The sequence below is a fragment of the Cordyceps militaris genome, assembly GCF_000225605.1.
Source record: "Cordyceps militaris CM01 unplaced genomic scaffold CCM_S00007, whole genome shotgun sequence".
Classification (NCBI taxonomy): Eukaryota; Fungi; Ascomycota; class Sordariomycetes; order Hypocreales; family Cordycipitaceae; genus Cordyceps; species Cordyceps militaris.
In genome coordinates, this window is record NW_006271975.1 from 2619740 (window position 1) to 2647262 (window position 27523).

The following is a 27523-nucleotide window of genomic DNA, read 5'->3' on the forward strand; positions in this document are numbered from 1 at the left end:
AGAGTTTTGTAAAGTTTAGATATGAAATAATTATGTAATGTTTGTATTCACTATTTTTAGAATATTTCTGAAATATAATTGGTTGTTGCAAGGAATTCACAATTTGTTGTATTTTACCAATGTTGTGATGCAATTGGCCCAGGGGGCTGCGGCTGGCATCATTGGCTTTAAGCCAAAACCCCTCCACTCGAGAAGGCACCAGGAGGTAACAACAATACCTCTGTCCGTATTGTGGCTGGGTTATATATACCCTGTGCCACTCGCTGTCGCGGGCCTCAGCCTATGTCATTTTTTATCGCTATAAATTCATGATTTTGTGAATGAATCAGCGCGTGGCCTCTCGCCCGCGACATGGGGTGGTTTGATAATGCGACGGTCTTCAACCGACTCTGTGTGTCTCAATTTCAGCCTCCATCATATCGCTACAACGATGACCGCAAACTCTAGCACGACGGTGGTCCGCGGCACCCTTTGTAGACATGGCAGTACTAGAACAGGCAGATCCGAGATATTCTAGCGTCTGCTGCCGGGGTGCTGCGGCTCCTTGATGTTCCCGACGGGGTTGCCGAGGATCCAGCCGAGGAAGGTGTAGAAGCGCTGCTCGTTCTCTTTGGTACGGCGCATGCCTCCCTCGTTGAAGTCGAGAATGTCAGAGCAGCGGACGTCGAACTGATAGTGGCGAAAGTCGATACAGCCCTGCACAATACGGACCTGGCGGCCGGAGCAAGAGAAGACGACAATCTGTACATGGGTGGATTAATGGGATTGGTCGGGATGCAAAGGCCCAGGGGGGACATACTGGAATAACCGAAGCATGGGTATACATGGGATTCGTCGCCTGCCGCAATGCGCAGACCATGATGGTAATGAGTTCGGCGGTGGACAGCCCCCCGTCGCTTTCGAGTATCTCATCATCGTGTAGGAAGCAACTTAGATGCGGGAGCTCACTGCTGGGGGGGATTGCGGAATGCAGACGGTGTTTTCGGATCGTGGCGGGATCACACTGGTGGAACATTTGCGTAACATCCCAATGGTGAATATTGGAGTTGGAAGACGAGAGGTGCTTCACCCCAGGGCTATTCATACCAAGGTTAGCAAGCGTAGGGGTCGAGACGCAAGGCCTTTTCAGGTAAGGAAGAGCGTGGGACTTGCTTGCAGGGGAGCCAGTTTGTCTTATTCTCGATTATAGTGCCCTTTTCGTAAATATAGTACTTGCCAATATAGTTATAGGCCACGCGCCGAATGCCAAACGAAACGGACTCGCCGACGCGGGGATCATAGTACGGATCGTACGAGTCTGGCAGGTCAAAGTCATGGGGTTCTGCGCAATCCGCATCCCACGGACGGAGCTCATCAAGCCAGCGGCGGATCTCGTCGGGCGGGATAGGTTGGATGAAGGCCTGCCCGTGTTCCGCCTGTCCGGTGCGCAGATCGAGTTTCTGAACCACAATGTCCCAGTCGCGTCGCAGCTCCTCGGCGGTGATGCGGTGGGCATCAGTTCCGCAGAGAGGATGAATGCGACAAACAAGCATCTCCCCCATGTTATGTGAGAGCGCATCATTTGCCTGGGGCTTTTGTCCGGGTGTAGGCTGGGCTGCTTGGTTATGGCTGGTGTTGGCGGACGTTGTTTGCATTGTGCAGCGGGGGGTGGTGGTGGTGCGAGCGATAGCGGTGGCAGCGGCGACTCTGTCGTAGACGTGTTGTCGCGTTTTGGGTGGCATCGTAATGGACTTGTAATACTCGAGAAAGAATGGCGGAGTCACGGCAACGGGGGGAAGGGGAGGGATGGTCTCTCTGCACAAATGACTGGATATTTTTGTTTGTGGAGGGGGAGCATCGTCACGACTCGGCGGTTTGAGGCTGGCCGTGCCCCACGCACCTCTACATGGGTAGGAGTATGGCTCTTCTTGAGACTTTTATTATTTCGCTCCCGCAAGAGTTCGGCACGTGGCCTTGTGGTTTTTGAAGTGCGCAATCTGACACTCTCTCTTGCAGTACTTGACAGCCTTGCATCTGCCGCACGACATCAACGCGCCAGACCCGTTTCCGCAGTTGGCGCACTGCGTCGCCAGCGGACGAGTAACGGCTGCAAGCATATCTTCGGCCGTCTTCTTGGCCCGTGTCAAGATACCCTGCTCGCCCGCGCTAACCTGTGCCGCGGCCCAAGCGTTGCCCCCCGCGGGGTAGAAGCCACCCGCGAGCTGTGCCTCGAGCTTTTCCAGCGGGATGCCGAAGCCTTCCAGAACGCTGCCGAGCGAATCGATCAAGAACTGCAACACCTGTATCTCGTTGCCGTCATTGACCTTGCCGTCGGTGCCATTCAGCAGCTGCAGCGTCATATCTGCGACGTCGGCTGCGTCCAGCCGCTGGGTTCGGAGGTAACGAAGCACGTTCTTCGGAAGCGGATGCTTCGCGGTGAGGGGGATGGTGCAGGTTGAGTCGAGCCCTGCCAGCGCCCAGAGTCTTTCCTTCTGCTCGTAGAGGGGGGCCATTGGGCTCGTCTGGAGCACGAGGTCGTAGCTGTCGTTGGGGTTGTCCAGCAGGACAAAGCCGTAAAGACGCAAAAGCCGATTGTTCGGCACGCTTCCGTAATAAATGAATATCTGCCATTTTGCCATGAGGTTAGCTTTTTGGAAATGGCGCATTGACAGACGTTAGCAGGGTGGTAGACGAACCTGATCTCCGACTTGGTAGTCCTTCGCGGCAAGGATGGAGAGGTCTCCGGACGTTGGATCGTAAGCATGGCACTGCTTTACGTCGAGAGAATGGTTCAACATGTCTGCCAGAGGTGCCACGAGCCGAACTGAAGTCGTATCTGAGACTGCAAAGTCCATTGCACGACTCCATATTGTGCAAAGAGCCCATTTGTACTGAAAGGGGAAATACAAGTTCATCAGCGATATGGAGCGCGTAGGCCGCGGGAAAGCTGCAATGTAACTTACGTCTTCTATCGTAAATTGGTCCAGCGGGAAGAGATCACGATGCTGGCTCAGCAACTGCACAAGCAGCTGCCTGAAGTCGTCCTGCACACGCTGTTCCAGCTGCGTGGTGAGTGTGTGCAGCGACGATCCCTCGCAGACTTGCAGCTCGTCCTCTGCAAAGAAGATGCTTGCCGAGTGGCGCTGCGGCATCGCCGCTATATGAAGTCGCTGGCCCTCATAGCCTGCTGTTCGCGACTTGACAAAGAGGAGATGGATGGCCAACGTATCTTCGACCGACAAGGGCGGCTGCGCAGAGCGAAGAACCGGGCCAAGGAGCGGATCGGCGCGCGCCGCCTCCGCCGTCCACAGGCAAGCAGATGGGATGGTAAGGATGCGTTCTCCCTTTTTGAAGCTACGCAGTGCTTTGACACCGCGCCCTGTGACGGGAAAATCAGCAACCTCTATGGCGTCCACACCTACAGCCCCCGAATGCTTCAGCCAAGCCTCCATGGATTCAGAATAAAAAACACTAAATCAACGCGTTATTCGGACCAAAAAGAGAAAATGAGCGTAAGGGAAAACGCAGTGAACAGGGGAATTTCGATGCTGCCGAGTTCAAAAATCTCGCTTTTTTGCAAGGCGGGGGTGGGGCAGATGATGAATGCTAATTCGTAGGCACCCTAGATCATCTGTACCTCCATTATCATTACCAATTAGTCGACTGCTGCAATTGAATATGATAGTTACTGGCATGATTCAAGAGTCACAGTGGTTGAAGATGACGAGATCGAGTTTGTCGATCGGGATGCAGTGTGCGGCTGCGAAGAAAAGGAATGTCCCAAGAGCTCTCCGTATTGTTGCTTGGTTGCACCTATATAAGTGCGACAAGGCGACAGGTCGGCAGAGAACAATTACTACCAAATAAATACTCGGGTCAGCATGAACTTGTCAGCTGCGGCGTTTATTCCATATCCACTTGTAAAAGGTGGCATCCCACCAACCCAGATCCATTCGCCTCTTTGCCAGCCTGAAATAGTGCAGCACATTCTCGTCCTGGTACTTCTTCTTCTTCTCTATTTTGAACGCCGTCACAACGTCATCCGCTTCAAATGGGAGGCAAAAGATCGTCTCCCACGAGCTGTCAGCCGCCCACGGCCCATCTATCTCATTCGTGCCGCCGGCCATGACAAAAAACTCGTCTCTCACCCCCCGCCGTCGAACTGTACGTATGTTTCTGGCCATGGCGTCGAGGTAGATCCGGATGGGCGACTGGTTGAACAGGGCCGAGTCCTCGGAGCAGTTGTCCCGGAGGTAACTGGCCCAATAGTCGATGGAGCAAGACAGCTGTATATCAGACATTCTTCCTGACTTGGTGTGACGTTCTATGTAGTCGTTTGTTTCAAACCTTGGTCCACATCCATAATACTCATCAAAGATTCGACGCCCAAAGTTGTAATAGCCCTCTCTATAGTAGGGACTTGACTTGGGTGCGTCTGCTACAAATCCACGAATGACCTTGCCCTCAGCGAAACGTTCAAAGTGTTTGACGTCGATGAGCATCTCGTCGACGATGTAAGGCGCCTTTGCAGATATATACGCATCAACCGCTTCAGGCTGTTCCTCTAGGCTTAGCTTGTTCAAGCCCTCTTCTGGTAACGAAGGCGGCCCGGCCTTGATTGTGTCCTTTGGCGAGCCTGAGAATCTTCCCATGGCGTAAAATAGTATCACGACCATTACGGTCCACTGATCAATGTTGATCCCATGTTGCCTTGGGCAATCCTCATACTGCGCGGCGGGGATCCATTCTGAAGGCACGACGTCCTTGTTTGGCCTGAAAATGCGCAAATTGATCTTCATCTCTCCGATGTGCTCCGGTCGGTACGGGCAGCTCATCCACGTGGGCAGCAATCCGACATCTTTGACCACCATCACGTCCAACACAAACGGAATTTCCACCTTGCCCCTCTTAAGCGTGTCCTCGATCAGTTCTAGCGTATCCTGCCGAAGCTGACGGTTTGTCTGTAGTAGAGCGTTTCCGTGGATGAAATCCTTATGCTTACGCACGTAGATGTTGGTCTCTATCGGGTAGTTGTCGTCAAAGCGATTCCGGATTCGCACCCGGTTCTCCACAACATGGTTCGATAGGATGGGCGCTTTGCGATGACGGTGCTTCAAGATCTCTAGAATGATGCATCGGCGCAGCTCCAGGGGCAATGCGAGCAGCGTAGTGGCTTCCATGGCCTCTTCTTGACTCCGTGATCCGGGTTGTTGCTTGAGATGAAGTATGACAGCTCACTTTTCTGGGGCTACTGTTTGTTCAGCGGGGTACGCCGCTCCTTCGCGTGGCAGTTAGCGCAAGGAGGAGGACTATCGGGGTAGAGGAAACTGAATATGCACAAGCCATGATAAATTCTGTCTTAATCACAGTATTTTTACTCTAGCTCTGCGTACTCGCTCAAGAGGCTCGATCACGTCAGGTGTGCGGCTGCGAAAAAAATTATGCCTCAATAGCTTTGTCGCAAGACCCCGTTCGTCCGGATTCGTCACAACCATCTTCTTGACCAAGTCTAGAAACAGGGGCATTTTCCCGTCACGCCGACTACCTCTAGCCTCGCATTTATCCCAGGCCTCATCTCGGCTGTTGAAGTCCTGGGAGCCTGTTTGTCGGAATGCTTTAATCTTTGTAGTAACAAGGGAGCGTGAAGATGCATCATACCATTTTCATGCCCGTTTTCAACGTTTGAAATGTCGGGCCAGGTATCTGGTGGAGGTCCGCCGAGTCGAACAGCCCGAAGGAGATAGTCGTTGAGTGAGCCCCGGGTGCAGATGAGCTCGTCGCCGGACATGATCTGGTATATCTGCATGGGCGTCATTAGCATCGGAAAGTCTCAGAAACAACAACTGCCACATACTGTGCATCCGAGGGCCCATATATCCGCTGATTTGCTCCAAGCAGACCCGACTCTGCCATCGAACCTGTCGTACAGTACAACCTCTGGGGGGCGAACCATTATGGGTACTGCCCCCGGCAAAGTTGCGAGTTTCTCACTCGTCTTGTGCGCTAGGACGTGTCAGTCGCAAGGTCGATGGATGCGAAACAAGTGCGTGTCATGTAATCCACGTACCTCTTCCAAAGTCCAAAATCTTAATCGACATTGTCGGCGCCACCGGGAAGCATTTCATCAACTTCAAAAACTCTGCAATCGATACGCAGGGAGTCACGTACGGTGGTACAGAACTCAATGGGAACGACGCATCGCGCGGGACGACGGGAATAACCTCAGGGTTCGCAAAGTATTCGGTGATTTGGTCCTCGCTAAACTGCTCCAACTGCGGGAGGGCAATTCCAAAGTTGGCGAGATGTGGATCTGTAGACCATCAGCTGCTTGGATAGGACTGGAAAGCCTTGCGGAAATACCTCCATGGGCTATGCCTTGTCCATGGAGGAAAGCAAACCCTTCTAAAATTTGGTAAACGGTGTCTGATGAGCAGTGGTCCACGACATATAAATTATTCAGTGAAGAGACGACTTCCGTCACCAAACATTCGTGGAATCCGTTCGGGCCCTGGATAGTAAACACGTCAAGAAGCTGGATAATTCTTTCCTGGCCAGGTTTTCCTTGTCCGTCGTTGCGAATCTCGGACAGAATCGTCGCTTCGCTGCTCCGATCTGGAACGTCCGAGCCAACACAAACTTTGACCGAGACATATCGACTACAATGCAATTAATATCGAGTCGCCGGATTGATTGGACATGCCCACCTGTCGACAAGATCCCGAGCGAGCCAAACGGTAGCGAACCCTCCGAAGCCGAGTTTCAGCAGGACACGGTAGCGCGGCTCTCCATCCGGGTTCCCTACACAGGTTCCTGGTTTGGGGAGGATGTCGCCAAGGAGGATGGGATGTAGCCCGTTGCGTTTATATCTCGTCAGGTTTTCGACATACCCATCGGTTCCAGTGTACAGGAACTGGTCGAGTTGGTCTGTCTTGGGAAAGGAGTCGTCCATATCAGCAAAGTCACGATCCAATCGCAGCGTGGATTTTGCCGGGATGGGGTGAGAGGGGTAACTAGAAAGTGGCGGGTGATTATGAGGATGCGGGAGACAAAACATTCAGGGGCATTGATAATTCTCACTTTCGCACATCTTGCGATGTTCTGTAATACCATGTTCATTAGCGGCCTGCTACGGCGAGCGGCCTGGAAGCATCGTTTGTTGGAGCCTACCTACTCAGGGATGGAAAAATTGCCCACGGTGGTGCCCTGAAATACAGACGGGAAGTTCAGTTATCGTCGTATAGCAGTAGCTGTCATGAAAATACCATCTATTATTTAATACACCTTGCTTTGTCGCAGGCCCTGCCGAGTCCTCTGAGTGCCACTGTTACACTCTAGCTACCCTGGTGCTTACAAAAAAAATCTTGCCTCTTCATGTACAATAATAAGACGGATGTGATTTTACGGTATAGAGAGAAAAAAATCAGCATATGTATTATAGTGCCTTTTCTGTTTGATAGCGACTTTTCTTGCCTACATAGCCGTATTTCAGGCTCCCAGAATTGTTGGGAGACAAACGGTTGAGAGGCAAACTATTAGGCATAAGAGTTCGGCAAGATGATAATGTATTCCCTAGCTGCTACGTAGGTGGCTTATAGCCCTAAGTAGTACTATACACGTAATAATATGCCTTATTACCTATAGTAGTAACCTTACTATTAAATAAAACTAAATAATCTTACCCTATATATAGATAAACTAATTATACTTTATTATATATAAAGATACCTTCTTTAAAGCTAAGCTAAATTATAAGTATATATAAGTCTTATAAAATAAAAAGAAGAAACTAAATAATCTTACTTTATATATAAATAAAAACTAATTATACTTTACTATATATAAAGATAATTCCTTTATACTAAAGAATTTTTATACTTCTATCTTATCTACCTTATTTATTTTATTCTTATCTATATTATCTTTACCTATATTACTTTTATAAGCTAGCTTTAATATCTTTATATTCTACTTAAGTTTTTTTATATTTAGCTTAATTAGTATTAAGCCTAGTATACTTATATTTATATTTTTATAATTAGTAAACTAGCTATTCTTAAGATTAAAAAATTAGCCTTTATCTATTTTAAATATATACTACTTTTAATCTTAAATTAGCTTAACTAGCTTTAGCTATTATAATATAGGCTTCTATTTAGACTTTAACTTTAGCTTTATTATTTTAGTTATTATTTTAATTACTTTAATAACTATATTTATTTTAATTATAAAGAGTATTATATTTACTATATCTTTAGCTTTTTTTATTATTATATACTATATAAGGTTATTATTAAATTCTAGCTTTAGTATTAATTACTATATAAATATATACTCTACCTATTAGTATATATAGTTTTCTAAGCCCTTTATTATAAAGATATTTAGGATATAGTTTATTATATTAAGGTAGTAAAATATACTAAAAGCTATATAGGTTTATTCTATAGGCTATATATTAATACTATTAATTATTTTTTCTTATATTATTTTATATATAATTTTTAATATAATAATAATAATTAAGTAGTTTATATACTATATATTAAAAAGCTTATATTTAAATATAAAAATAATATTAAATAAGTATTTACTAGACTTCTATATAGCTATTAGTATATTAATATATACCTATATAAATATAACTTCTTATTATATAATAACTATACTTATCTTTATTATCTAGTATATAAAGTTAATACTATATAAGATTATATTAGGCTTATTTATAAGGGTATAAGCTATAACTTTATTAATCTAATCTTTTATAGCCTTTATTATTTCTTAACCTAGTTAAAGTCTTTAGAGTTAATCCCTTATTATAATAGCTATCTCTCTTATAATATATATTAGCTTCCCTATATAGCTTTTAAGTAGCTTAGTACTACCTTCTAGGTATACTACCCTAATAAAAGTAGGTAGTAGTATTATAAACTATCTAGTATTTTAGTATAGCCTTACTAAGGTAATATTTATCCTAGTAACTAGGTCCTTTAGGTAGGTAAGTTCTTAGTATATTATCTTATTATTCTTTTCTAAGGTATTTATAATTCCTTATATCTTAGCTATATATACTTATAACTTATTAATAATATTAATCCTATTTACTATATATAAGTTACTTTAAACTATATTATATATATTCTCTTATAAGCTATATAAGTATTTATATTTTACCTTAATTAATATAATATTATACCTAACTACTCTTTATAGTATTACTAGCCTAATATTAATATAGCTATTAGATTATATAATAAGGGGTAATAGTTTAGCTATTAGCTAAAAAGGTATTTATTATAACTATATATAAATAAGGTAGTTAATATTACTTAGGTTTTTTTTCTTATTACTATATATAATTACTAGCTTAATTTACTTAATATCTTTAATAATTTTTAGCCTTTATTACTTTATATTAATTAACTTTATCTTCTATACTTTATTATCTTATTATTTCCCTTTCTTATTATAGAATACTATAAGTTTTACTATTAATTCTATTATATAATCCTTTACCTATTCTTCTATCTTTAATATTATATTAAACTTAGCTATATAAAGCTTAACTTTTATAAATACTTTCTTAAGGTTTTTATTCTTTAGATATTATTTTATAATATAAGCTTTATCTATATTATAAATTATTATAGTAACTACTATTTATATAAATATCTTTAGCTTTAATATATTATACTTAGTTATTAGTAAATTACTAATATTCTTATAGCTAAAAGTATATAACTACTATATACTTAATATATATTACTTAAGGTATATTATTATAAATAGGATATTTTAATTTAAATATAATACTTATTATATAATAAAAGCTTTTAGTAATAGCTAGAATTTAATATTTAATAGGTTAGGTAACTTTACTAGCTTATTTACTATATTATATAAGGCTTTTAAATTAACTTTATTATATTATATAGGTATAGGATCTATAATATTCTTTAGTATCTATATATAGTAAAGCTTTATAAGCTTAAGGTTTACTAGTAGGGGCTTACTTAGTATAGCTAGTATAGTTAATAGATAGGAGGCTAATATATAAAAGCCTTCTTTTTTTATTAGGTTATTAAGTAGATCTTAATACTTTATCTTCTTATACTTATAGGCCTTATATAATACTACTTTTATTAATAAGCTTATTATATTATATATATAAATAAGAAATAAAAAATTAAAAAATAGAAAGAAATAGCTATTTAAAGTAATAATATTAATATTAAGAAATAAAGGAAGTAGGAAGTAAGCTAGGGGGGGGGGGGGAGAGGTTTTATAAACACTATATTACTAGGTAGTCTAATAATAAATAATACTTATTTAATATCTAATCTTCTAATACTACTACTATATATTTACCTAACTTTCTAATAAATAACTACTTATTATAACTTTTATCTAAATTATAATATTATACTTAAAAAAATTATATACTATCTTTATACTTCTTATTTATTATCTAGATAATTTTATAGTCTTTTATATAAAGCTATAATAGCTTAGGTATTATAGTATACTTATATAGTTCTCTAGCCTATAGAATTATATAGCTAGCCTTTTTAATAGCTATCTATATATTTACTAGTAGCCTATTAGATTCTACTAATAGCCTATATACTAGTTCTAAGTAGTTAACTAAAATTACTAGCTAGATATATAATATAGTAAATAATACTAGTTAGTATATAGTATAGCTAATATACTCTATAATATAATAAGGTCTTATAAATTACTTCTTAAATTTTACCTTAAGTTATTAGCTAGAATATATCCTTTATATAATCTAAAATATACTATATTATTAACTATAAAAAAGTAAGTTATATACTATTAATTATAATAGTTCTTTATTATTATTATAGTAATAATAAAGGTATTATATACTAAGACTTTAACTATCTTATAGTTTAGTTTTATTAGTATACTACTAATTAAGTAGTCTAGTATATTTATAAGGTTAAATCCCTTAATAACTTTATATAGTAAGTACCTTATTAATATAGATTATATACTATTAATTTAAAAGATTAATTATAGTATAATTAATTCCTATTATACTAATTTCTTTAAGCTAATAATATAGACTTAAATAACTAAGAATATTATCTAGATTACTTATTCTATTTAGCTATCTATTTATAGGTAATATACTATAGTATATATAAGCTTTATATATATCTACTTTTATATATACTATTATAATACTATTATAAACTTTAAGTCCTTATCTAAGAGTATAATCTTAAGAATACCCTAGCCTTTATTAAATAGTATATTAAGTAGGATTTATACTACCTTTACTATATTAAATATATTCTTTAGGGGGGCTACTAGTATTAACTTACTAAATTTATAAACTACTATTAGTATTACTATATACCCTTATTCTAAAAGTAATAGTATTAGTATAAAGTTAATTAAGATATAGTAGTATAGTATAGGTATTAGTAATAGTAGCTATAGGTTTTTATATAGTATATATATTTACTTATAGTATTTTTAATACTTAGTATAATACTATAAGAACTCTTAAAAATACTTACTACCTTTATATATATAGTATTATTTTAATACTAATTTAAGCTTATTATATATATTATATAATTACTAATATAGATAGCTTTAAAGATATCTTATTTTATAGTATATAGAATATATAGCTTATCTAAGTAATTTATAACTACTTTCTATAAAAGCCTATCTTTAATCTTAAATAGGAGTTTAGTTTTATTATTAATAGCTAACTTATTATTATATATAATAGTATCCTATATATATACCTAGACTAGGTCCTCTTAATATTTATAATATAGCTACTTTTTAAATTCTAGACTTATATTAATAAGGCTTATATATAGTATAGGTATTACTATAAGCTATACCTTTAAGAAGTTCTTATTTATATAATATACTACCTAGGGGCTATTAAGCTATAGTTTAGTATAATTATTAAGTATATTATTTAATAGGCTAGTCTACTTTAAGTTTATATAAAAAGGCTATATAGATAGCTTATTTAATATATTTAAGATAATATAGTCTATACCCTTATAATATATAACTTTTATATCTATATTACTAATATACTTTATAGCCTATATAATTTTCTTATTAATAACTTATCTACTTATTATATTAATAATATTAAGTTATTTATCTAGTTAAATAATAAAGTAGTAGTTAATAAAGTATATTATTAATAGCTTATCTATTATATTAATTATATATTAAAACTTTCTTAATACCTAGATATAGTTATATACTTCTATTTTTATAGCTTAGTACCTCTTTTCCTTATTTAATAATATATAAAAAAGAAATATAACTAGTTTAACTACTATATATAATAAGTAGCTTACTACTTTTCTATCTTTAGTAATATTAACTAAAGCTATTTTTTATATATAGTATATTATAACTTTAATATTAGTCTTTACTATATTAATATTAAAAAATAGCTACCTATATATAGTAAAGTATACTAAGGTATAATACTATATAAGAGTTATTTTTAGTTACTTAAAGCTATATAGCTCTATTTATATTAAAAGGGATAATATATTTTAACTAGCCTAGTCTTTATAAGTTTACTATTAGGTTTAGCCTTATTATATATAATATACCTTACCTAGTAGTATAGTTATTATCTTTTATACTTTTATAGCTTACTATAGCTAGGTTTTATATTCTTATAATAGTTCTATAATTATAGTATAGTATAGTATATTATACCTTAAAGCTTTAGTAAAGCCTAGGAGTGTTTTTAATTCCTTTAGTATTATAGGAAATTTAAGCTTATATATTATAGTTAGTTTATTATTTATTATACTAAGGCTAAGGCTATTAACTATTTATTTAAGTATAATAACTAATATATATATAATATAGGATTTCTATAGTCTAATTAATATATTATTATATAATAAGGTTTAAAAAACTTTTTAGATATAATATAAGTATTCTTTAAAGCTAGTAGACCTTATAAAGATATTATTATAGTATAATAAGCCCTTAGTTTATCTTAAAATCTTATCTATATATTACTATATATAGGTATTATTATTCTTATAGCTTATAATAAATACTTAGAATATATATTAGCCTTTATATATAATAATTATAAATACCTATATTAAGTCTAGATATAGTTACTATTAATAATAAAATATTATAATATTAATAATAGTAATATACTTAGTATAGGCTAATTTACTTATAATAGTATCTTATTATTATATAGGGTATATATTACTTAAGGCCTATTTATTTAAAGGCTTTATATTTATTATTATATAACCTTTCCTTTTATTACCTTACCCTTATTAAATAATAAAGATAGGGAATATAAATAGTATCTATATATATATATATTCTAGCTTACCTTTAGTAATAAGATTATTAACTATTATTTAGATAATCTTCTATTCTTTAAAACCTTATAAGTATACTTTATAATAATATAAAAATATCTCTTCCTAGCCTAGCTTTAGGTATATATATATATATTCCTTTAGAAGTACTATAGTAAAGCCCTTATCTTTAAAAAGTACTATATAGTTTATAACTAGCCTATATAAAGCTATATTTTATTATTATAAGCTATTATAATAGATATTAATACTAATAGGATATATAATTATATTTATCTTAAGGGCTTCTAGTATTATAATAAACTTACTATTTTCTATTTTATTAACTACTATTAGCTTTATTACTAAATTAGCTTACTATAGTTTAATAATATATACCTAGGCTTTTAAGTATAAAGGATATAGTTACTTAAGCCTTATATATTTATATAGCTTTATATACTTTAGTAAATTATTATATACTAGTATATAGTATATATTTTATTATATTATAATAAAGAAGGCTATAATACTAGGTATTATTTAAGGTTTATATATATATTATACTTATTTAATACCTTTAGTAGTATTATATTAAACTAGTATTAATATAGTCTTTTTTAATACTAAGATAATATATAAGTTAGCTTTAACTATTACTATACTATATTATACTTAAGCTTATATACTTATTAGTATACTTATATATTAATAGCTATATAAGATTACTTTTTACTATATAATTAATATATTTATTTATAGTAGCCTTAATATATCTATACTAAGTAGTATATTAACTCTTAACTTAAGTATTATAGTTATATTAATTATTTAATATATTATAGCTAATATACTATCTTAATATATACTAGGAAGATATAGTAAAAAGTATATATACTTTATTACTATATACTAAGCTTACTCTATATTATATAGTTATACTAGTTATACCTTTATAAATAGGGTTAAGTTAAGATAATTCTTAGCTAGCTATTTCTTATTTATTAGTATAGTACTAAAGCTAATATTAGTATATATATTATAGAGTATACCTAATATATTTAGGTTTAGGTAGACTTAGAAATATAGATATAACTAGCTAGAACCTTATAGTACTTAAGTTATTAGGCTATATATAACTATTATTTAAATAATCTATAAGGGTAGTTATAATCTAGAAGATATATTCTAGAAGATATAATATATAGTTAGTAATACTATATTATATTTAATATATATACTTATAAGAGGGTTATTATAAAGAATATTAAAATAAGTAAAATCTTAATTATTTAAGCTAATAGCTATATTTAAATAAGCTATATATATATATTTATATAAATTATTATTAAAACTAAAGGCTTAATTATAAATATAATACTTAGTTATACCTTATATAATAGTAATAAAGTAGGTATTAATAGTCTCTTCTAGCTCTTTAGTTAAGGTATATACTATTATAACTTATAGATTATTAGAGTAATCTACTAGGCTATATTCTTCCTTCTTTAATAGTATATCTATAGACTAGTTATCTCCTTAGGTTATACCTTAATCCTCTATTTCCTTATCTTACTAGTATATACTTACTATTTACTATAGCTTATTACTTTAATTATATTTTCTTTAGTTATATAGCTAATAGGGAGTATAATATAGAGAGTATATATTATTCCTATATTTACTATAGTTATTACTATTTTTTTTAAAGCTATTTATATTCTATATACTACTAATAGCTTAAGGTAGAATACCTATATTACTATAGAATAGTCTAGAGGGGGCTATTTATAAGGCTTTCCTTATATCTTATAATTACTATATATAGCCTTAGCCTTACTATATATATATTAAGGGTAGGGATTACTAGCTATCTTAATAGCTATTTAATTATTACTATCTTTATTATTTATTATAAGACTAGTTATAGATATTATATAGCCTAGATAGGTACTATACTATTTAATCTAAATATAGTATATAAGGTATATTATTCTATTTCTACTTTATAAGATTTCTTATTATATCTTATTATTTTTATAATATTATTATAAGTTATAAAGCTATAGTATTTAATACTAATAGTAGTAATAAACTATAGATTATTAGGTTAAAAGAGTTATATACTATTTAAAGCTATACTTACTAGCCTAATTTATAAGTTTATATATTTCTTAATACTTATAAAGTATATATTTTAATATTATAGCTATTATATATATTTATTAAAGTATATTAAGCCTTTATTAGGTCTTTAGTAGCTTTTACTATTAACTTTTACTATCTTTTAATAAGACTAATATAAATATCCTTTATAAATATATTATAAAGTAATTACTAGTTTATTATAATAAGGTAGCTATTATACTATTAGGTAGCTTTACTATATAAATAGGTTACCTAAATATCCTTAACTTACTATTTACTATAGCTAATAATATACTACTTAAGTTAGTTTATAAATATATAAATATAGATAAAGGTTAGATCTTTACTAACCCTTATAACCTACCTAATTCTTTATTTATTTTAATACCTAAGGTTAAGATTAAAGAAACTAATATTATTCTTTTAAAGCTTAGTTAGCTTAAGCTTATTAGCTATTACTAATACTACTATAAATACTACTAGTATTTCCTTATAATAATATACTAAGGTTATTTCTATTATAATAACTATCTATACTAAGGCTACTAGGAAGAGTATACTAATATCCTATATAGGTAGTTAAGGGTTACTTAAAAAGAGTATACTTCTTATCTCTATCTAGTTTATTTATTAATAACTTACTTAAAGATTTAAGGTTATTTACTATTTAGTATCTATTTATATATAATAGGATAAGCTTTAAAGATTTAAGGTTATTTACTATTTAATATCTATTTATATATAATAGGATAAGCTAATTTCTTTAAGCTAGATAATAAAATTTAAGAAGTTTAAGAAGGATATTAATAAAGGGGTTAAATAGAAATAGGTTTATATTAAGAAGGTACTTAGTAGGCTAAATATATAAGCTTAGCTTCCCTCCTCTTACCCTTTCTATATTTACTCTTTAAATAAGCTAATAACTTAAATCTATATTACTTATCCTCCTACTTTTTACCTTTCCTACTCTTCTTACTATATTTATTCTTCTTTTTAATATAATTTAGGTTTTATTAGGAATAACTTTATATAGGCTTAGTAGATAAGCTATTTTATAAAGACTATATAGTTTCTTATAAATATATATATATTTATATAAGTTCTTTAGACTTTTAAAATAGTATATACTATATCTAAGTTAAAAGAAGTCTCTTCTTACTTATCTATCTAGTTTTATATATATATAATATAAGCTAGTTAGCTTATAATATAGGCTAAATAACCTTTATTTATTTCTATATATAATAGTTTAATATTAATATACTACTTAGTTTATTAAAATTAGTATATTTTAGTTAATATTTAAGTTAATTAGCTTAGCTAAATTTACTTTTATAATATTAATATTAAAGAGGGGGGGGATATAGTTTAGATTAAATTAAGAAGGGATATAGTTTAGTATATTAGCTATAGCTAATTATAGGTAAAAAAGAAAAAAGAAAAATAAAAATAAATATTACTATTAATAAGAGCTTTAAATTTAATAAATTTTAATAGTCTTTAATAATCCTACTAGTATTATTACTATTTTATTAGGTATAAGAGTTTAGTAAGATAATAATATATTCCCTAGTTGCTGTGTAGGTGGCTTATAGCCCTAAGTAGTGCTATGCACGTGATATAAACAAACTATAGCCACACATGTTAGGCCATAGACATTCTCATGGCAGCGCTTCTGGTACCATTCATTCTTGCCTTCTTGCGTCTGCTATCTTCTATCTTCTATTAAAAATTTTGTTCCAAAGCAGCAACCTATGCAGCCTGCCACATTACATCCGAGCTTGGACCTAGCTGTCTCCATTGGCTCGGGTATCTACCTCCACGAACCCCCCGCGCAGCCAAGAGGATCACATCCCGCCCTCATTATCCTCAGCACATGGCTCGGAGGAGCGACGCCGCGACGAATCAGCAAGTACGTTGCAGGCTATCGCGAGCTCTACTCAAAATCTGCCATACTTGTCCTGACAACCAAAATCGCCGACATCACCGTCCGACCTGTGTCTGCTCTGCATGCTCGCTTGCAGCCGGCAAGAGATACCATTCGGCGCATAGTGTCAGCGCTCCCTGACAATGGCGCTCCATCTATCCTGTTCCACATCTTCTCCCATGGCGGATGTAATACCGCCTTGCAATTGATACACTCTTTCCAGAGCGAACCAGTTCTCGACGATACCCTTGACTTTGCCAGTCATCTTTACGGCATCATATTTGACTGCTGCCCAGGGGACGGCTCCTTTGACCGTGCGTACAACGCGGCAGCAGCATCGCTCCCAGATGCATTGTTGATGCAAGCGATTGGCAAGATGCTTCTTGTTCCTTTTATCGGCACCTTTACCCTCCTACAGCACGTCGGCGCCATCAACTCTGTTGCAGATATGCGGCGAGAGCTCAACGATCCAGGCGTATTCGGAACTACTGCTAGACGACTATACTTGTATTCTTCAGAGGATCAAATGGTACAGTGGCAAGATGTTGAGACTCATCTGGAGGCAGCGAGGTCCGTCTCGGAATACCCAGTAACAGGGGTCCGATTCACTGAGAGCGCACACTGTGCGATAATCCGCAATCACTCGGAGAAGTACTGGAAAGCAGTTGATGATTTTTGGCAAACGAAAAGTTGCAAGCCTCAGAGCAGACTGTAGTTAGCAGGGCGGATTTATAGCATTTGTTTTAAGATGTAGTATACTAGGTCGTGAAACCTCTCTCACTGTACTAACAACGAAAGGGAGAGCAATTAAATGATCGCACACACTATACTATTATAAAACTGTAAGAAGCTATAGATGCTATTAGAATTGAATTTCCGTCTACTCTACGAGAGTAACTTAGAGTGCCGCGGTATCAGGCGCTCGTCTTAGGCGTTGCCTGCTCGATTTCGCTATGCTCGAATCTTTGGGTGCTGAGGTGCGCTCGATTCATATCATATTCCTTCAGCAGCAGCATAGCCAAAAAGCAAGCGCCAGAAAGAGCGGAAGCAGCAATCCAGATGACCTGGAAAGACGCCGCCAGTGCATCTCGCGCTTGCACAGCAAAGCCGTCGTCGCGCGGGAGCTGCTTCAGCAGCGATGCCAGCGCCATGACATCTCCCGGCTTGCCTCCGCTGCCATGCGATGCGTGGCCCGGTATATTTTCCCAGCGCATCCGCAGCTGGTTCTCCAAAATGGCGCCGCCAACGGCAACGCCCAGCGCCTGGCCCATCGATCGAAAGAAGAGAACCAGCGTCGCGGCCGTGCTGACGGTGCTCTCGGGAACCGACGCCTGGACTGCCAGCGAGAGGGACGGGAAGAGTAGCCCGAGGCCCAGTCCCGAGACAACCTGTAGGAATATCCACTGCGCGACGCTGGTATGGGCATCGAGCAGGACCAGCAGACCGCATCCGCCGCTGACGAGTAGCCAGCCGGCCCAAACGGCCCACCGGTACCGACCCGTGAGCCCGACGACGACGCCAACAAGGGCCGCGCAGGGAACAATGGTGACGGTCTGGGGCAGCGCCGCGACGCCGGAGATGACGGGCGAGTAGAGCTTGACGGCCTGGAAGTACTCGGGCATGTAGTAGACGAAGCTGTACAGCACCAGCCCGTGCACGGTGCTGCTCGCCAGGAGGAGCAGCACCGAGTAGTTGGAGAAGATGCCCGGCGGCACCAGCAGCGCCTTGTCCGGGCATCGCGCCTGCGACCACTTCTCGTACCAGCCAAAGCCGGCGATGCCCAGCACGCCCAGCAGCAGCGGCACCAGCGTCTGCCAGCTCGACCAGGGATACTGCGTGCCGCCCCATGTGATGGGCATGATGAGCGCCGTGGCCGACGCCACGAACAGCACGGAGCCGGGGCCGTCAAAGCACCGCAGTGCCTCTGCGACGGTGCGCCGGCGGTGCGACAGCCGCAGGAAGACGGCGATGCCCGCCATGCTCACGGCGATGATGGGCAGGTTCATCCAGAAGATCCATCGCCAGGCGCCGGCCTGGCTCAGCGCGCCGCCGATGATGGGCCCGATTGGGCTGCCCACCGCCCACACCACGCTGATCAGGGCGTACAGCTTGCCGCGGCGGCGAAGCGGCACCAGGTCCGTGATGAGCACCACGGTGAGGCCGACCACGCCGCCGCCGCCCACGCCCTGCACCGTGCGCCCGGCTAGCATGGTGGCCCAGTCGGCAGCCACGGCGCATATGACGGCGCCGGCTGCAAAGAGCACAAGCGCAGTGAGGATCGCGATGCGCCGGCCCACCGCATCGCTGACGCTGACCCAGATCAGCATCGTGGCCGTCGTCGCCAGCAGGTAGGACGTCCCGCCCCAGAAGGCTTCCGTCGACGATCCGCCCAGGTCGCTGGATATTTTCTGCAAAGCGATGAGTAATCGATTATATAGTTGACGGTTAGGGTTGAGGCGGTCGTACCGGCAAGGCGACGGACAGCGTGGTGGCGTCAAAGGCCGCGGCCAGATTGGTCAGCGCGATGGACCAAAAGGCCAGCCAGAAGCGATAGCCGGCGCGAGGCGAGGCAATGGTCTCCGTAGCTGGGACATTGCTCTGCTCCTGGGGAGAGGCAGCGTGGGGTTTCGCTTCAGCCTGAGCTGGGTCGGCATTGGAGGACATTTGCTGTGGATGGGCCAACAGAGACGGCCGTTGTCAAGTTGCAAGTCATAAATCGCAGGAAGTCAAAGCCAATAGTCGAAACTCGAGAAAAGTCAACTCTATCAGTCAAAACGGAGAGCGGGGGCCGGGGGTTAAGGCTGTCACGCAGGAGTTGTCCGTTATTGACCAGAGTGTTGGTTGAGGGAACGGAAACTAGACTGTTGGGCAGGGGAAAAGGGCCGAGGAGATCTTCTGGCAAAAAACGCCGTACAAAATGGCTTATTCGGTAGCTCAATGCCTCAACACGCGTCGTATGCTTCCCCGTGCATGAAAGAGACATCCCCAACAAAGTTGTGCAACAGTAAAGGAAATCCACCTGCGCCGACTACCCAACCAACCCTCTATTGTTTTCTCAACAGCATCACATGTTAAATATACTAGAGCGATACTGTAGGTTCCGTGTGATGCATTACATGCAAGATCTTTGTTGTTTCCAAGGCGATTCATCATGCTGTAGCTGCTGGCTTCTGTTGGGCTCGAGGCCTCGGTCAGTTCACACAACCCATTTCAACAGTCAGACCCTGCCCCCCCCCCCGTGTGTTAAAAACTGCCTATTCACTGTAATTATGAAACTTAAAACCACTGCTTCTTGTAGTCCAGCCTTTCCATCAAAGTCATGTAGCAAGAGTGACCTCAAGGTGAAGCTGCCGTGTAGTTCCCTTTTTTCCCCGTACATCAGTTACTGGCGAAGCTGGTCAAACACGCCCAAGCCAGTCAGCTTCGAGTTCAATATAGACTTCTTGCACCCTTCTGGTGCTCACTGTCCTTGTGGTCTCGAGGGCCTCGCCTCGTCCGGCGGTCCAGGGGCAAACGCTGGTGAGTCAGCCTTGGCTTCTACAAGTTGCTGGCGCAAGGTCATGAGCCATGAATCCACAGCTAAAATCGGGGTTAGAAACAAATTGCAGGATATTTTAAATCACCCAGAGAGCCGTGAGCGTACCAGAAACATAGTCCCTTTAGTGACAGCGCCTTTATGTGTAGATGCGGCAACCTAGAGCGTTACCTACATGTCTCGGCATGTCCGTCCACCTACGAGACGGATTGAGGACTACTGAGGCACTAATTGTGCATTCCCGATATTCGTTTCCCTAAATTTGACGACTTTCGCTACCACTGTAGGCTCCGAAGTGTTGGCTTAATAGATGTATCTAAATCTGACAAGCTCCCTGTCCGTTTTGTCGGATAAGTTGGCCACGATACCAGCCATCATGTCCGTCGCATCACTCGTCGCATCATTCGTCGCCGTGTCTGTGTCACAGCTTGCTTCATCGCGCCGCTTGTTCTCCCACAAGGTGTACACTAGCATTATGACAGATATAAAAATTGTAGCAACAACGCATATGAGCATGGCGAGGTACCCCGTCGGATACGCAGGCGCCTCTGAGCCGCTGTAGAGTTGCGGACCGATGATGCTTCCCGCGCATCCAGCGGCGAATATCTAGTCGAGATAGAGTTAGCGTACACACCTCTCAACCCTCAAATAGAATGCATACCATAGCAGCCGCCACAGACTTCTTTGTGAAGCCGGCAAAGTTGCCGGACGTGAGCGCGGCCAGCAGTCCATAGTTGGCCGTGTACATGTCCGTCAGCACGGCGCCGGCCCAGCGACCCCATTTCAAGTGCGGAGGTAGCTCGCGCATGAGAAGGATGCCAAACGCGCTTATGACGAGGCAGACAATCATCCAAAAGATGCGCGTGTTTTTGTAGTGCGTGCTGGCCCAGCCGACGTACAGCTTCATGAAGAAGATGATGGGAAACTGGCAGGCATTGAGAAGAAAGACCTCGCGCTCGGTAAAGCCGGTGCCCCGGAGGAAAATGTTTAAAAACTATCATGTGTTAGCAAGTAGAAACAGAAAGCCGGAATTGGAGCTGGACGAGCATTGTTCCGCCCAACAGTTCAATATATGGCTTTATTACACGCTGCTTACGGGATGAAGTCCTCCGTTCGGAATGTTTAGGGCCAGCTGGTTCAGAACGAGCAGCCAGGTATGCACGTCACAAAGGGCTTCACGTAGCTGAGACCAACTGAAGTTTGCCGTCTTGATGCCCGTCAGATTGTCGCTGACTCTGGCAATGGCCAAGATGCGTTCTTCTTTGGAGAGGAACCAGGCCGAGGATGGTACATCTGGGAGCAAGTAAAAGACAAGCACCGACGCAGCAACGGTGGAAGCTCCGAGAATAAGATAGAGTGCCTACGCATGCATGGCAATTTTAGTTTCCAATTTGGGGGCTTCCGTTGTTCGGGCCTTGACGCACCTTCCAAGGGGAAAATGCATGAAGATTATGCACACCTAGTCCGACAAAGCTGCCAATCAGAGTTCCGACGCTTCCCCCCAAATACCATATCGACTGTCGAAAAGGCTGCTCGTCACGCGTGTACCACATGGCCACAATGATAGTCAGGCCAGCAGTGAGGGGGGCCTCGGCTACACCCAGGAAGAAGCGGTTGATGAGCAGCCCGGTGGCATCGCGGCACAAGACTGTAAACATGGCAATGCTGCCCCAAGTGAATCTTCGTTGAAAGCAGCCGTTTATTAGCCCGCCGCGACCCTTCACCACGGACCGATGCAACTTACAGCGAACCGGCAATTAGTTTTGCTACGGGCAGACGAACCATCAGGGCTGCCGCAGGATAGGAAGCCGCCAGGTATCCGAAGTAGTAGATGCCGCTCGCCCAGGAGTAGTCGCTGGAGCTCAGCCGCAGATCCTCACGGATACCGAGAATCGAGGTGTAAGACAAGGCGAGCTTATCCATGAGGTGGAAGCAAAAACAGAGCGTCATGATTGGCAAAAGGCTACGGGGGATCATTGAGCGACGGGCCCTTTTCGAGATATCTTGAGCATCGCACTTACTAAAGATCAATTTTGCGCAGCAGGCGCTTGCTCTGCTCTGGCGTTAGGCTGGCGCTTCGGTCGCCAGCCAGCTCCGTCTCCAGAATGAGGACATTTTGCAGTTCGCCTTTCGACGCTGATATCATAATTCTGAAGTAATGAGAGGAATTGGAGACTCTTGTTTCTTTTCGTGTTTCTCAAAGAGGCAGAATGAAAAAAAAGACTGAGTTGCAGCAGAAGACCCCCTCGGAAGCTGAAAGATGCGGGGGGCAACGCAACGGCGGACATCATGCAAGCCTGAGAAAGCATGTCTCGGAAGTACTATTGTATTGGGAATAAGGCTGGCAAATCGATAGATTTATTGGCTAGTTAGCGCAGGCGGCCGGATGTGCAGGCTCTGAAAGGAGGGAAAAAAGCAACGCCATTGTAAAGCCTTGTTGTTTATCACATCTGCCCCTATTTCACAGCCAGACCGTGTCACCAAAATTGGCAGACCGCAGCTGATGCAGATGATTAGTAGTTGCAAGAAGATCGGCCTGGTTTCCGGCTCACAAATATTCAGATTCGCTCCGTCTGTGTAGTGGCCTGATTGTCGGATTGTGGTGCAGTGCGGGGACGACACGCTCTAAAATTTTGCGACTGAAGAGATCGGCCCGTGTCTCAATCGAAGCTGAAATGTCTACCTACACATTGCTAAGTTTCGAGGTGCGAAAAGTTGAAATGCTCCAATCTAAAGCTAAAGACGAGAGAGGGAGCATCATCGTTTTAGCTCAAGCTAAAAAAAGGCAACGGTTATTATTACGGAAAGTAGTGCGCGATGCCCGCCCATCTTGTCTCCACATCCCACTCAATTAAAACAAAACCATGATCACGACCATTTATTGTGCCGTCTGCTCCCACAAATGCTCCTCTCTACTCGAAATCAGGTACTTACGAAAGTAAAGTCATAGTACCTACCTGTTTCAGCGCCACAAAGAACCGCGCAAGAGCGTGCCTTCTATGACCGGCTTCACCGCCGAGACTGGCTCCCGGCGTTTGTACGAATATGAGCCCTTCCGCGACGCGCGCAGCATCCGCATCCTGACGCTGCACCCGGCGCGCAGCAGAGAGGAGTCGCTCCGCGGTGACCTGAGCACCGAGTTGCTGGAGGATGCGGCGGAGGCGTCCGCGATCGACTTTGAGGCCGTCTCTTATGTATGGGGGAGCCGCAAGCGCCTGCAGGAGCTGCGCTGTGGGGATGACCGTGTACTGCCCATTACGGAGAGCATCTGCGACGCCCTGCGGCGTGTGCGGCTCGAGGACCGGCCGCGCAGGCTCTGGGCCGACCAGGTCTGCATTAACCAGGACGACATTGAGGAGCGCAGCCAGCAGGTCAACTTGATGAACAGTGTATACAGGAGCGCGCGGCGGGTACTCGTCTGGCTGGGGCGCGACGACGAGAGCAAGGCCCAGGATGCGGTCAAGATGGTAGAGGACTTGCAGAAAGTATTCTCTGATGAGGAAGCCCATGACGAGTTTCGAAAAGCGCATTCGGAGAACTTGCATCTGCAAGACGTGGCGCTGTGGAAGCCGTTTGCAAAGCTCGCGATTCTCCCCTGGGTGTGTAGCTGTCAGACTATAAAGTGAAGCACATGTGCTGACTTTGACTACCAACGTTAGTTCAACCGCATATGGATTGTCCAAGAAATCGGCACCAGGACACCCGCGACACTCTTCTGGGGCGAGGCTGAAATGAGCTGGGACGTGCTGTCCGGCGTCGTCGCCGTGCTCAACGAGCGCTACCACCACCTCCGCGCGCGCTTCGCCGTCATGACGCCCAACATCCGCTACCTGCACCGCCGCTTCGAGGAGCCGCCCGAGGCCGTGCTCAGCCGGCAGCACCGCCGGGGCGACTTCGTCTACGAGCTGCACCGCGCCCGGCACATGCTCGCCGAGGACCCGCGCGACCGCGTCTTTGCCTTTCTCGGCCACTTTTCGCTGCGCAAGCCGAGCACGACCCCGGCGCTGCGCGGGCTCGTCGCCGACTACGGCCGCTCTGTCGAGGACGTCTACTGCGATGTCGCCATGCGCGGGCTCGACGGCGCCGAGTCGCTGATTATGCTGACGGCCCCGCACTACGGCGCCGAGGTGTCGCGGAGCAGGCAGAATTCCATCCTCACAAACGCGGATGGAGCTGTGCCTTCTGCATTGTCGTTTAAGCTGAATAATATGCCCTCGTGGGTCCCTGATTGGCGGCAACGAGCGCATCATTTGTTCGGCTCACCCGATACACCACACAGGGCAGCCGGCAACACCAAGCCGCAACTGACCATCGACAAGAGCACACTCACGCTCCACATCAAAGGCAAGCATACGGATACAGTCAATCTTGTATCGTGGGTGATTCGGGGAGACAGCTTCCACGTCCGGAAACAGCGCGAGGACGCCACGCATCCCATGGTGGCGCTCTGGCAGCGAATATGCGGCCAAAAGTCCCCCATCCACCCCTCGGCCGGCAACTACTACCCAACCGGAGAGCCTCCGTTCCTAGCATTGGCACAGTGTCTGACAAACGCCGGCGTCGGAATGAGTGGCAACCGCGACCATGCTACGGTTCCCTCTTCAGAGCACGTAGCCAACGCAGCGTCATACTTGGCCCGAACCGCGCGTCGCTCGGATCCCATGGTGTCGGCGGAGATCCGCGAGCTTGGACTGAACGGGGGAGGCGATGCTTACAAGTGGTCGCACGAGGCGTCTCTGATTTCGAGGCACAGGCGGCTAGGCCTCTCCGCGCAGGGCCATTTCGTCCTGGGTCCGGAGACCATGGAGCCGGGAGATGCGGTGACGGTTCTATATGGTGGGAGGGCACCATTTCTGCTGCGGCGAAGGGGGCCGCGAAGTGACGATGGCTGGATACTCATTGGAGAGTGCTATGTGCACGGGATGATGAATGGCGAGGCGTTGACGATCAAGGGCGCTGTGGAAGAGACGTTTATAATTCATTAGCCCGAGTAGCAGGACAGTCTTATACGCACCATTAGACGCAACGACAGTTATGAATCATGATGAAAAAAATCATTCCCTCCAGGCTTCTTGTATAGTCGCAATATTTCGACTTATTTTTGCTTTTGGCATAGATCAGCTAGCAACAGACAGGCGCGTCATTGTTGACTTATATGCTCTGTGTCGCCTGTGTCGCAGGGTGGGGCCAACGGAAATCGAAATGGGAAACTTTTTCTGGCACGACTTTGACTGCAACACATCGCCGCCACACCACACAAAGCATGCCACGAAATACGGTACAGCCCCATGCCTGGGTGGCATTGAAGCTTCCGAATGGAAATTTCAAGATTTTACAAATAACGCCCAGCGCGTACGTCCTCTCCGCTCCTGCGTCTACTCTGGTGAGCGTCCGTGGCTAACTGGCTCCCTGGTAGGACCGTGAGCTTGGGCAAATACGGCTCCTTCCCCAGCAACCTGCTCCTCGACCGTCCGTACCACCTCACCTACGAAGTGCAAGACAAGCGCGAGGGCGAGACCTTTTCGCGGCTGCGCGTGGTGCCCGGCACGGAGCTCCACGCCGACGCCCTCATCGACAGGACGGCCGAAGACGAAGCCGCGAGCGCGACGCCCGATGCGGAGCCCGCCCCCCAAGACGCGGACGAGGTGGACGAGGCCATCATCTCCGCGGCTGTTAACGAGGAGCTAGCGCTCGCCGACGCGGAGCCCACCGAGGGCGGCAACGGCGCCGTGCTCACGCGCAAGACGTTTGACGAGGGCGCGCGGCAGACGCTGACGACGGAGGAGATTGAGGAGCTCAAGCGCAAGGGCGCCGGCGCCGGCCGCGACATTGTCGCCAAGCTGCTGCTGCGACACACCGCCATTGACCAGAAGACGGCGTATTCGCTGGCAAAGTACAAGCTGCTCAAGGAGAAGAAGTACGTCCGCCAGTTCACGGTCCTGCCGCTGGATGTGCCCATGCTCGCGCAGTGGATGCTCGAGGACAAGGACCCGGGTAAAATCTTGGAAATGCGATTGGAATCACTGGCGCTGGTCGGGTGCTGGGCGGATGTGCATTTTGGCGGGCTGCCTGTCGAGGGCGCGACGACGCCGCATGGAGGCCGGTGGCTGGCGGTGGACGATACTGGCGGTCTGTTGGTAGCCGCCATGGCGGAGAGAATGGGAATTCTATATCGCGACGAGGAGAGCCAAGAGACCCAGGAGGAACAACCGGAGCAGGAACCGCTACAGGAGCCTACCGCGGACGACGCCGACGGCACCGACGAAGCCATCTCCACAACCCGCCCATCGCGCAAGCGGCCACACAAGGACGACCTCGCGCCGCACTACGCGCTCACAAACTCCATCACGCTCGTGCACGCCAACTCGCAGCCCAACCTGTCGCTGCTGCGGTACTTTGGCTACGACGCGAGCGACCCGAACCCGGCGGAGCCGTACCACCCGCTCGCGACGCACCTGCTCCCCGTCAGCTGGCTGCAGGTGCTGTCGCCCGCGGACGACCCGACGTACGCGGAGCGGCCGGCCGAGGTGCCCCTCGCGGAGCTGCTGACGTGGAAGACGAACCGGCGGGGCAACT

General features: G+C 42.4%; 5 protein-coding genes across 5 annotated transcripts; 2 read left to right on the top strand and 3 right to left on the bottom strand.

The window, feature by feature from the left end:
• Positions 1 to 513: 513 nt before the first annotated feature.
• On the bottom strand, positions 514 to 6928 carry CCM_09043 (Protein kinase-like domain; the record flags this gene model as incomplete). The annotated part of the gene is made up of 15 exons (XM_006674178.1): positions 514 to 741; positions 800 to 1172; positions 1213 to 1881; positions 1948 to 2603; positions 2676 to 2870; positions 2943 to 3450; positions 3669 to 3792; positions 3923 to 4928; positions 4986 to 5192; positions 5373 to 5593; positions 5638 to 5779; positions 5834 to 5982; positions 6047 to 6289; positions 6340 to 6635; positions 6684 to 6928. The coding sequence occupies 15 exons, from the start codon at positions 6926 to 6928 to the stop codon at positions 514 to 516; spliced, it is 5262 nt and encodes a 1753-aa protein (XP_006674241.1).
• A 10311-nt stretch (positions 6929 to 17239) lies between these two features.
• On the top strand, positions 17240 to 18127 carry CCM_09044 (DNA repair protein (Rad57), putative; the record flags this gene model as incomplete). The annotated part of the gene is made up of 1 exon (XM_006674179.1): positions 17240 to 18127. The coding sequence occupies one exon, from the start codon at positions 17240 to 17242 to the stop codon at positions 18125 to 18127; it is 888 nt and encodes a 295-aa protein (XP_006674242.1).
• A 199-nt stretch (positions 18128 to 18326) lies between these two features.
• Positions 18327 to 20076, bottom strand: CCM_09045 (MFS transporter, putative; the record flags this gene model as incomplete). Its single annotated transcript, XM_006674180.1, has 2 exons — positions 18327 to 19820; positions 19879 to 20076. 2 exons carry the CDS (start codon positions 20074 to 20076, stop codon positions 18327 to 18329), a joined length of 1692 nt encoding a protein of 563 aa, XP_006674243.1.
• A 796-nt stretch (positions 20077 to 20872) lies between these two features.
• Positions 20873 to 23093, bottom strand: CCM_09046 (Major facilitator superfamily transporter; the record flags this gene model as incomplete). Its single annotated transcript, XM_006674181.1, has 8 exons — positions 20873 to 20991; positions 21123 to 21144; positions 21275 to 21553; positions 21609 to 21941; positions 22044 to 22307; positions 22372 to 22665; positions 22730 to 22910; positions 22969 to 23093. The coding sequence occupies 8 exons, from the start codon at positions 23091 to 23093 to the stop codon at positions 20873 to 20875; spliced, it is 1617 nt and encodes a 538-aa protein (XP_006674244.1).
• An 853-nt stretch (positions 23094 to 23946) lies between these two features.
• On the top strand, positions 23947 to 25932 carry CCM_09047 (HET domain protein; the record flags this gene model as incomplete). Its single annotated transcript, XM_006674182.1, has 2 exons — positions 23947 to 24546; positions 24607 to 25932. 2 exons carry the CDS (start codon positions 23947 to 23949, stop codon positions 25930 to 25932), a joined length of 1926 nt encoding a protein of 641 aa, XP_006674245.1.
• Positions 25933 to 27523: the final 1591 nt, after the last annotated feature.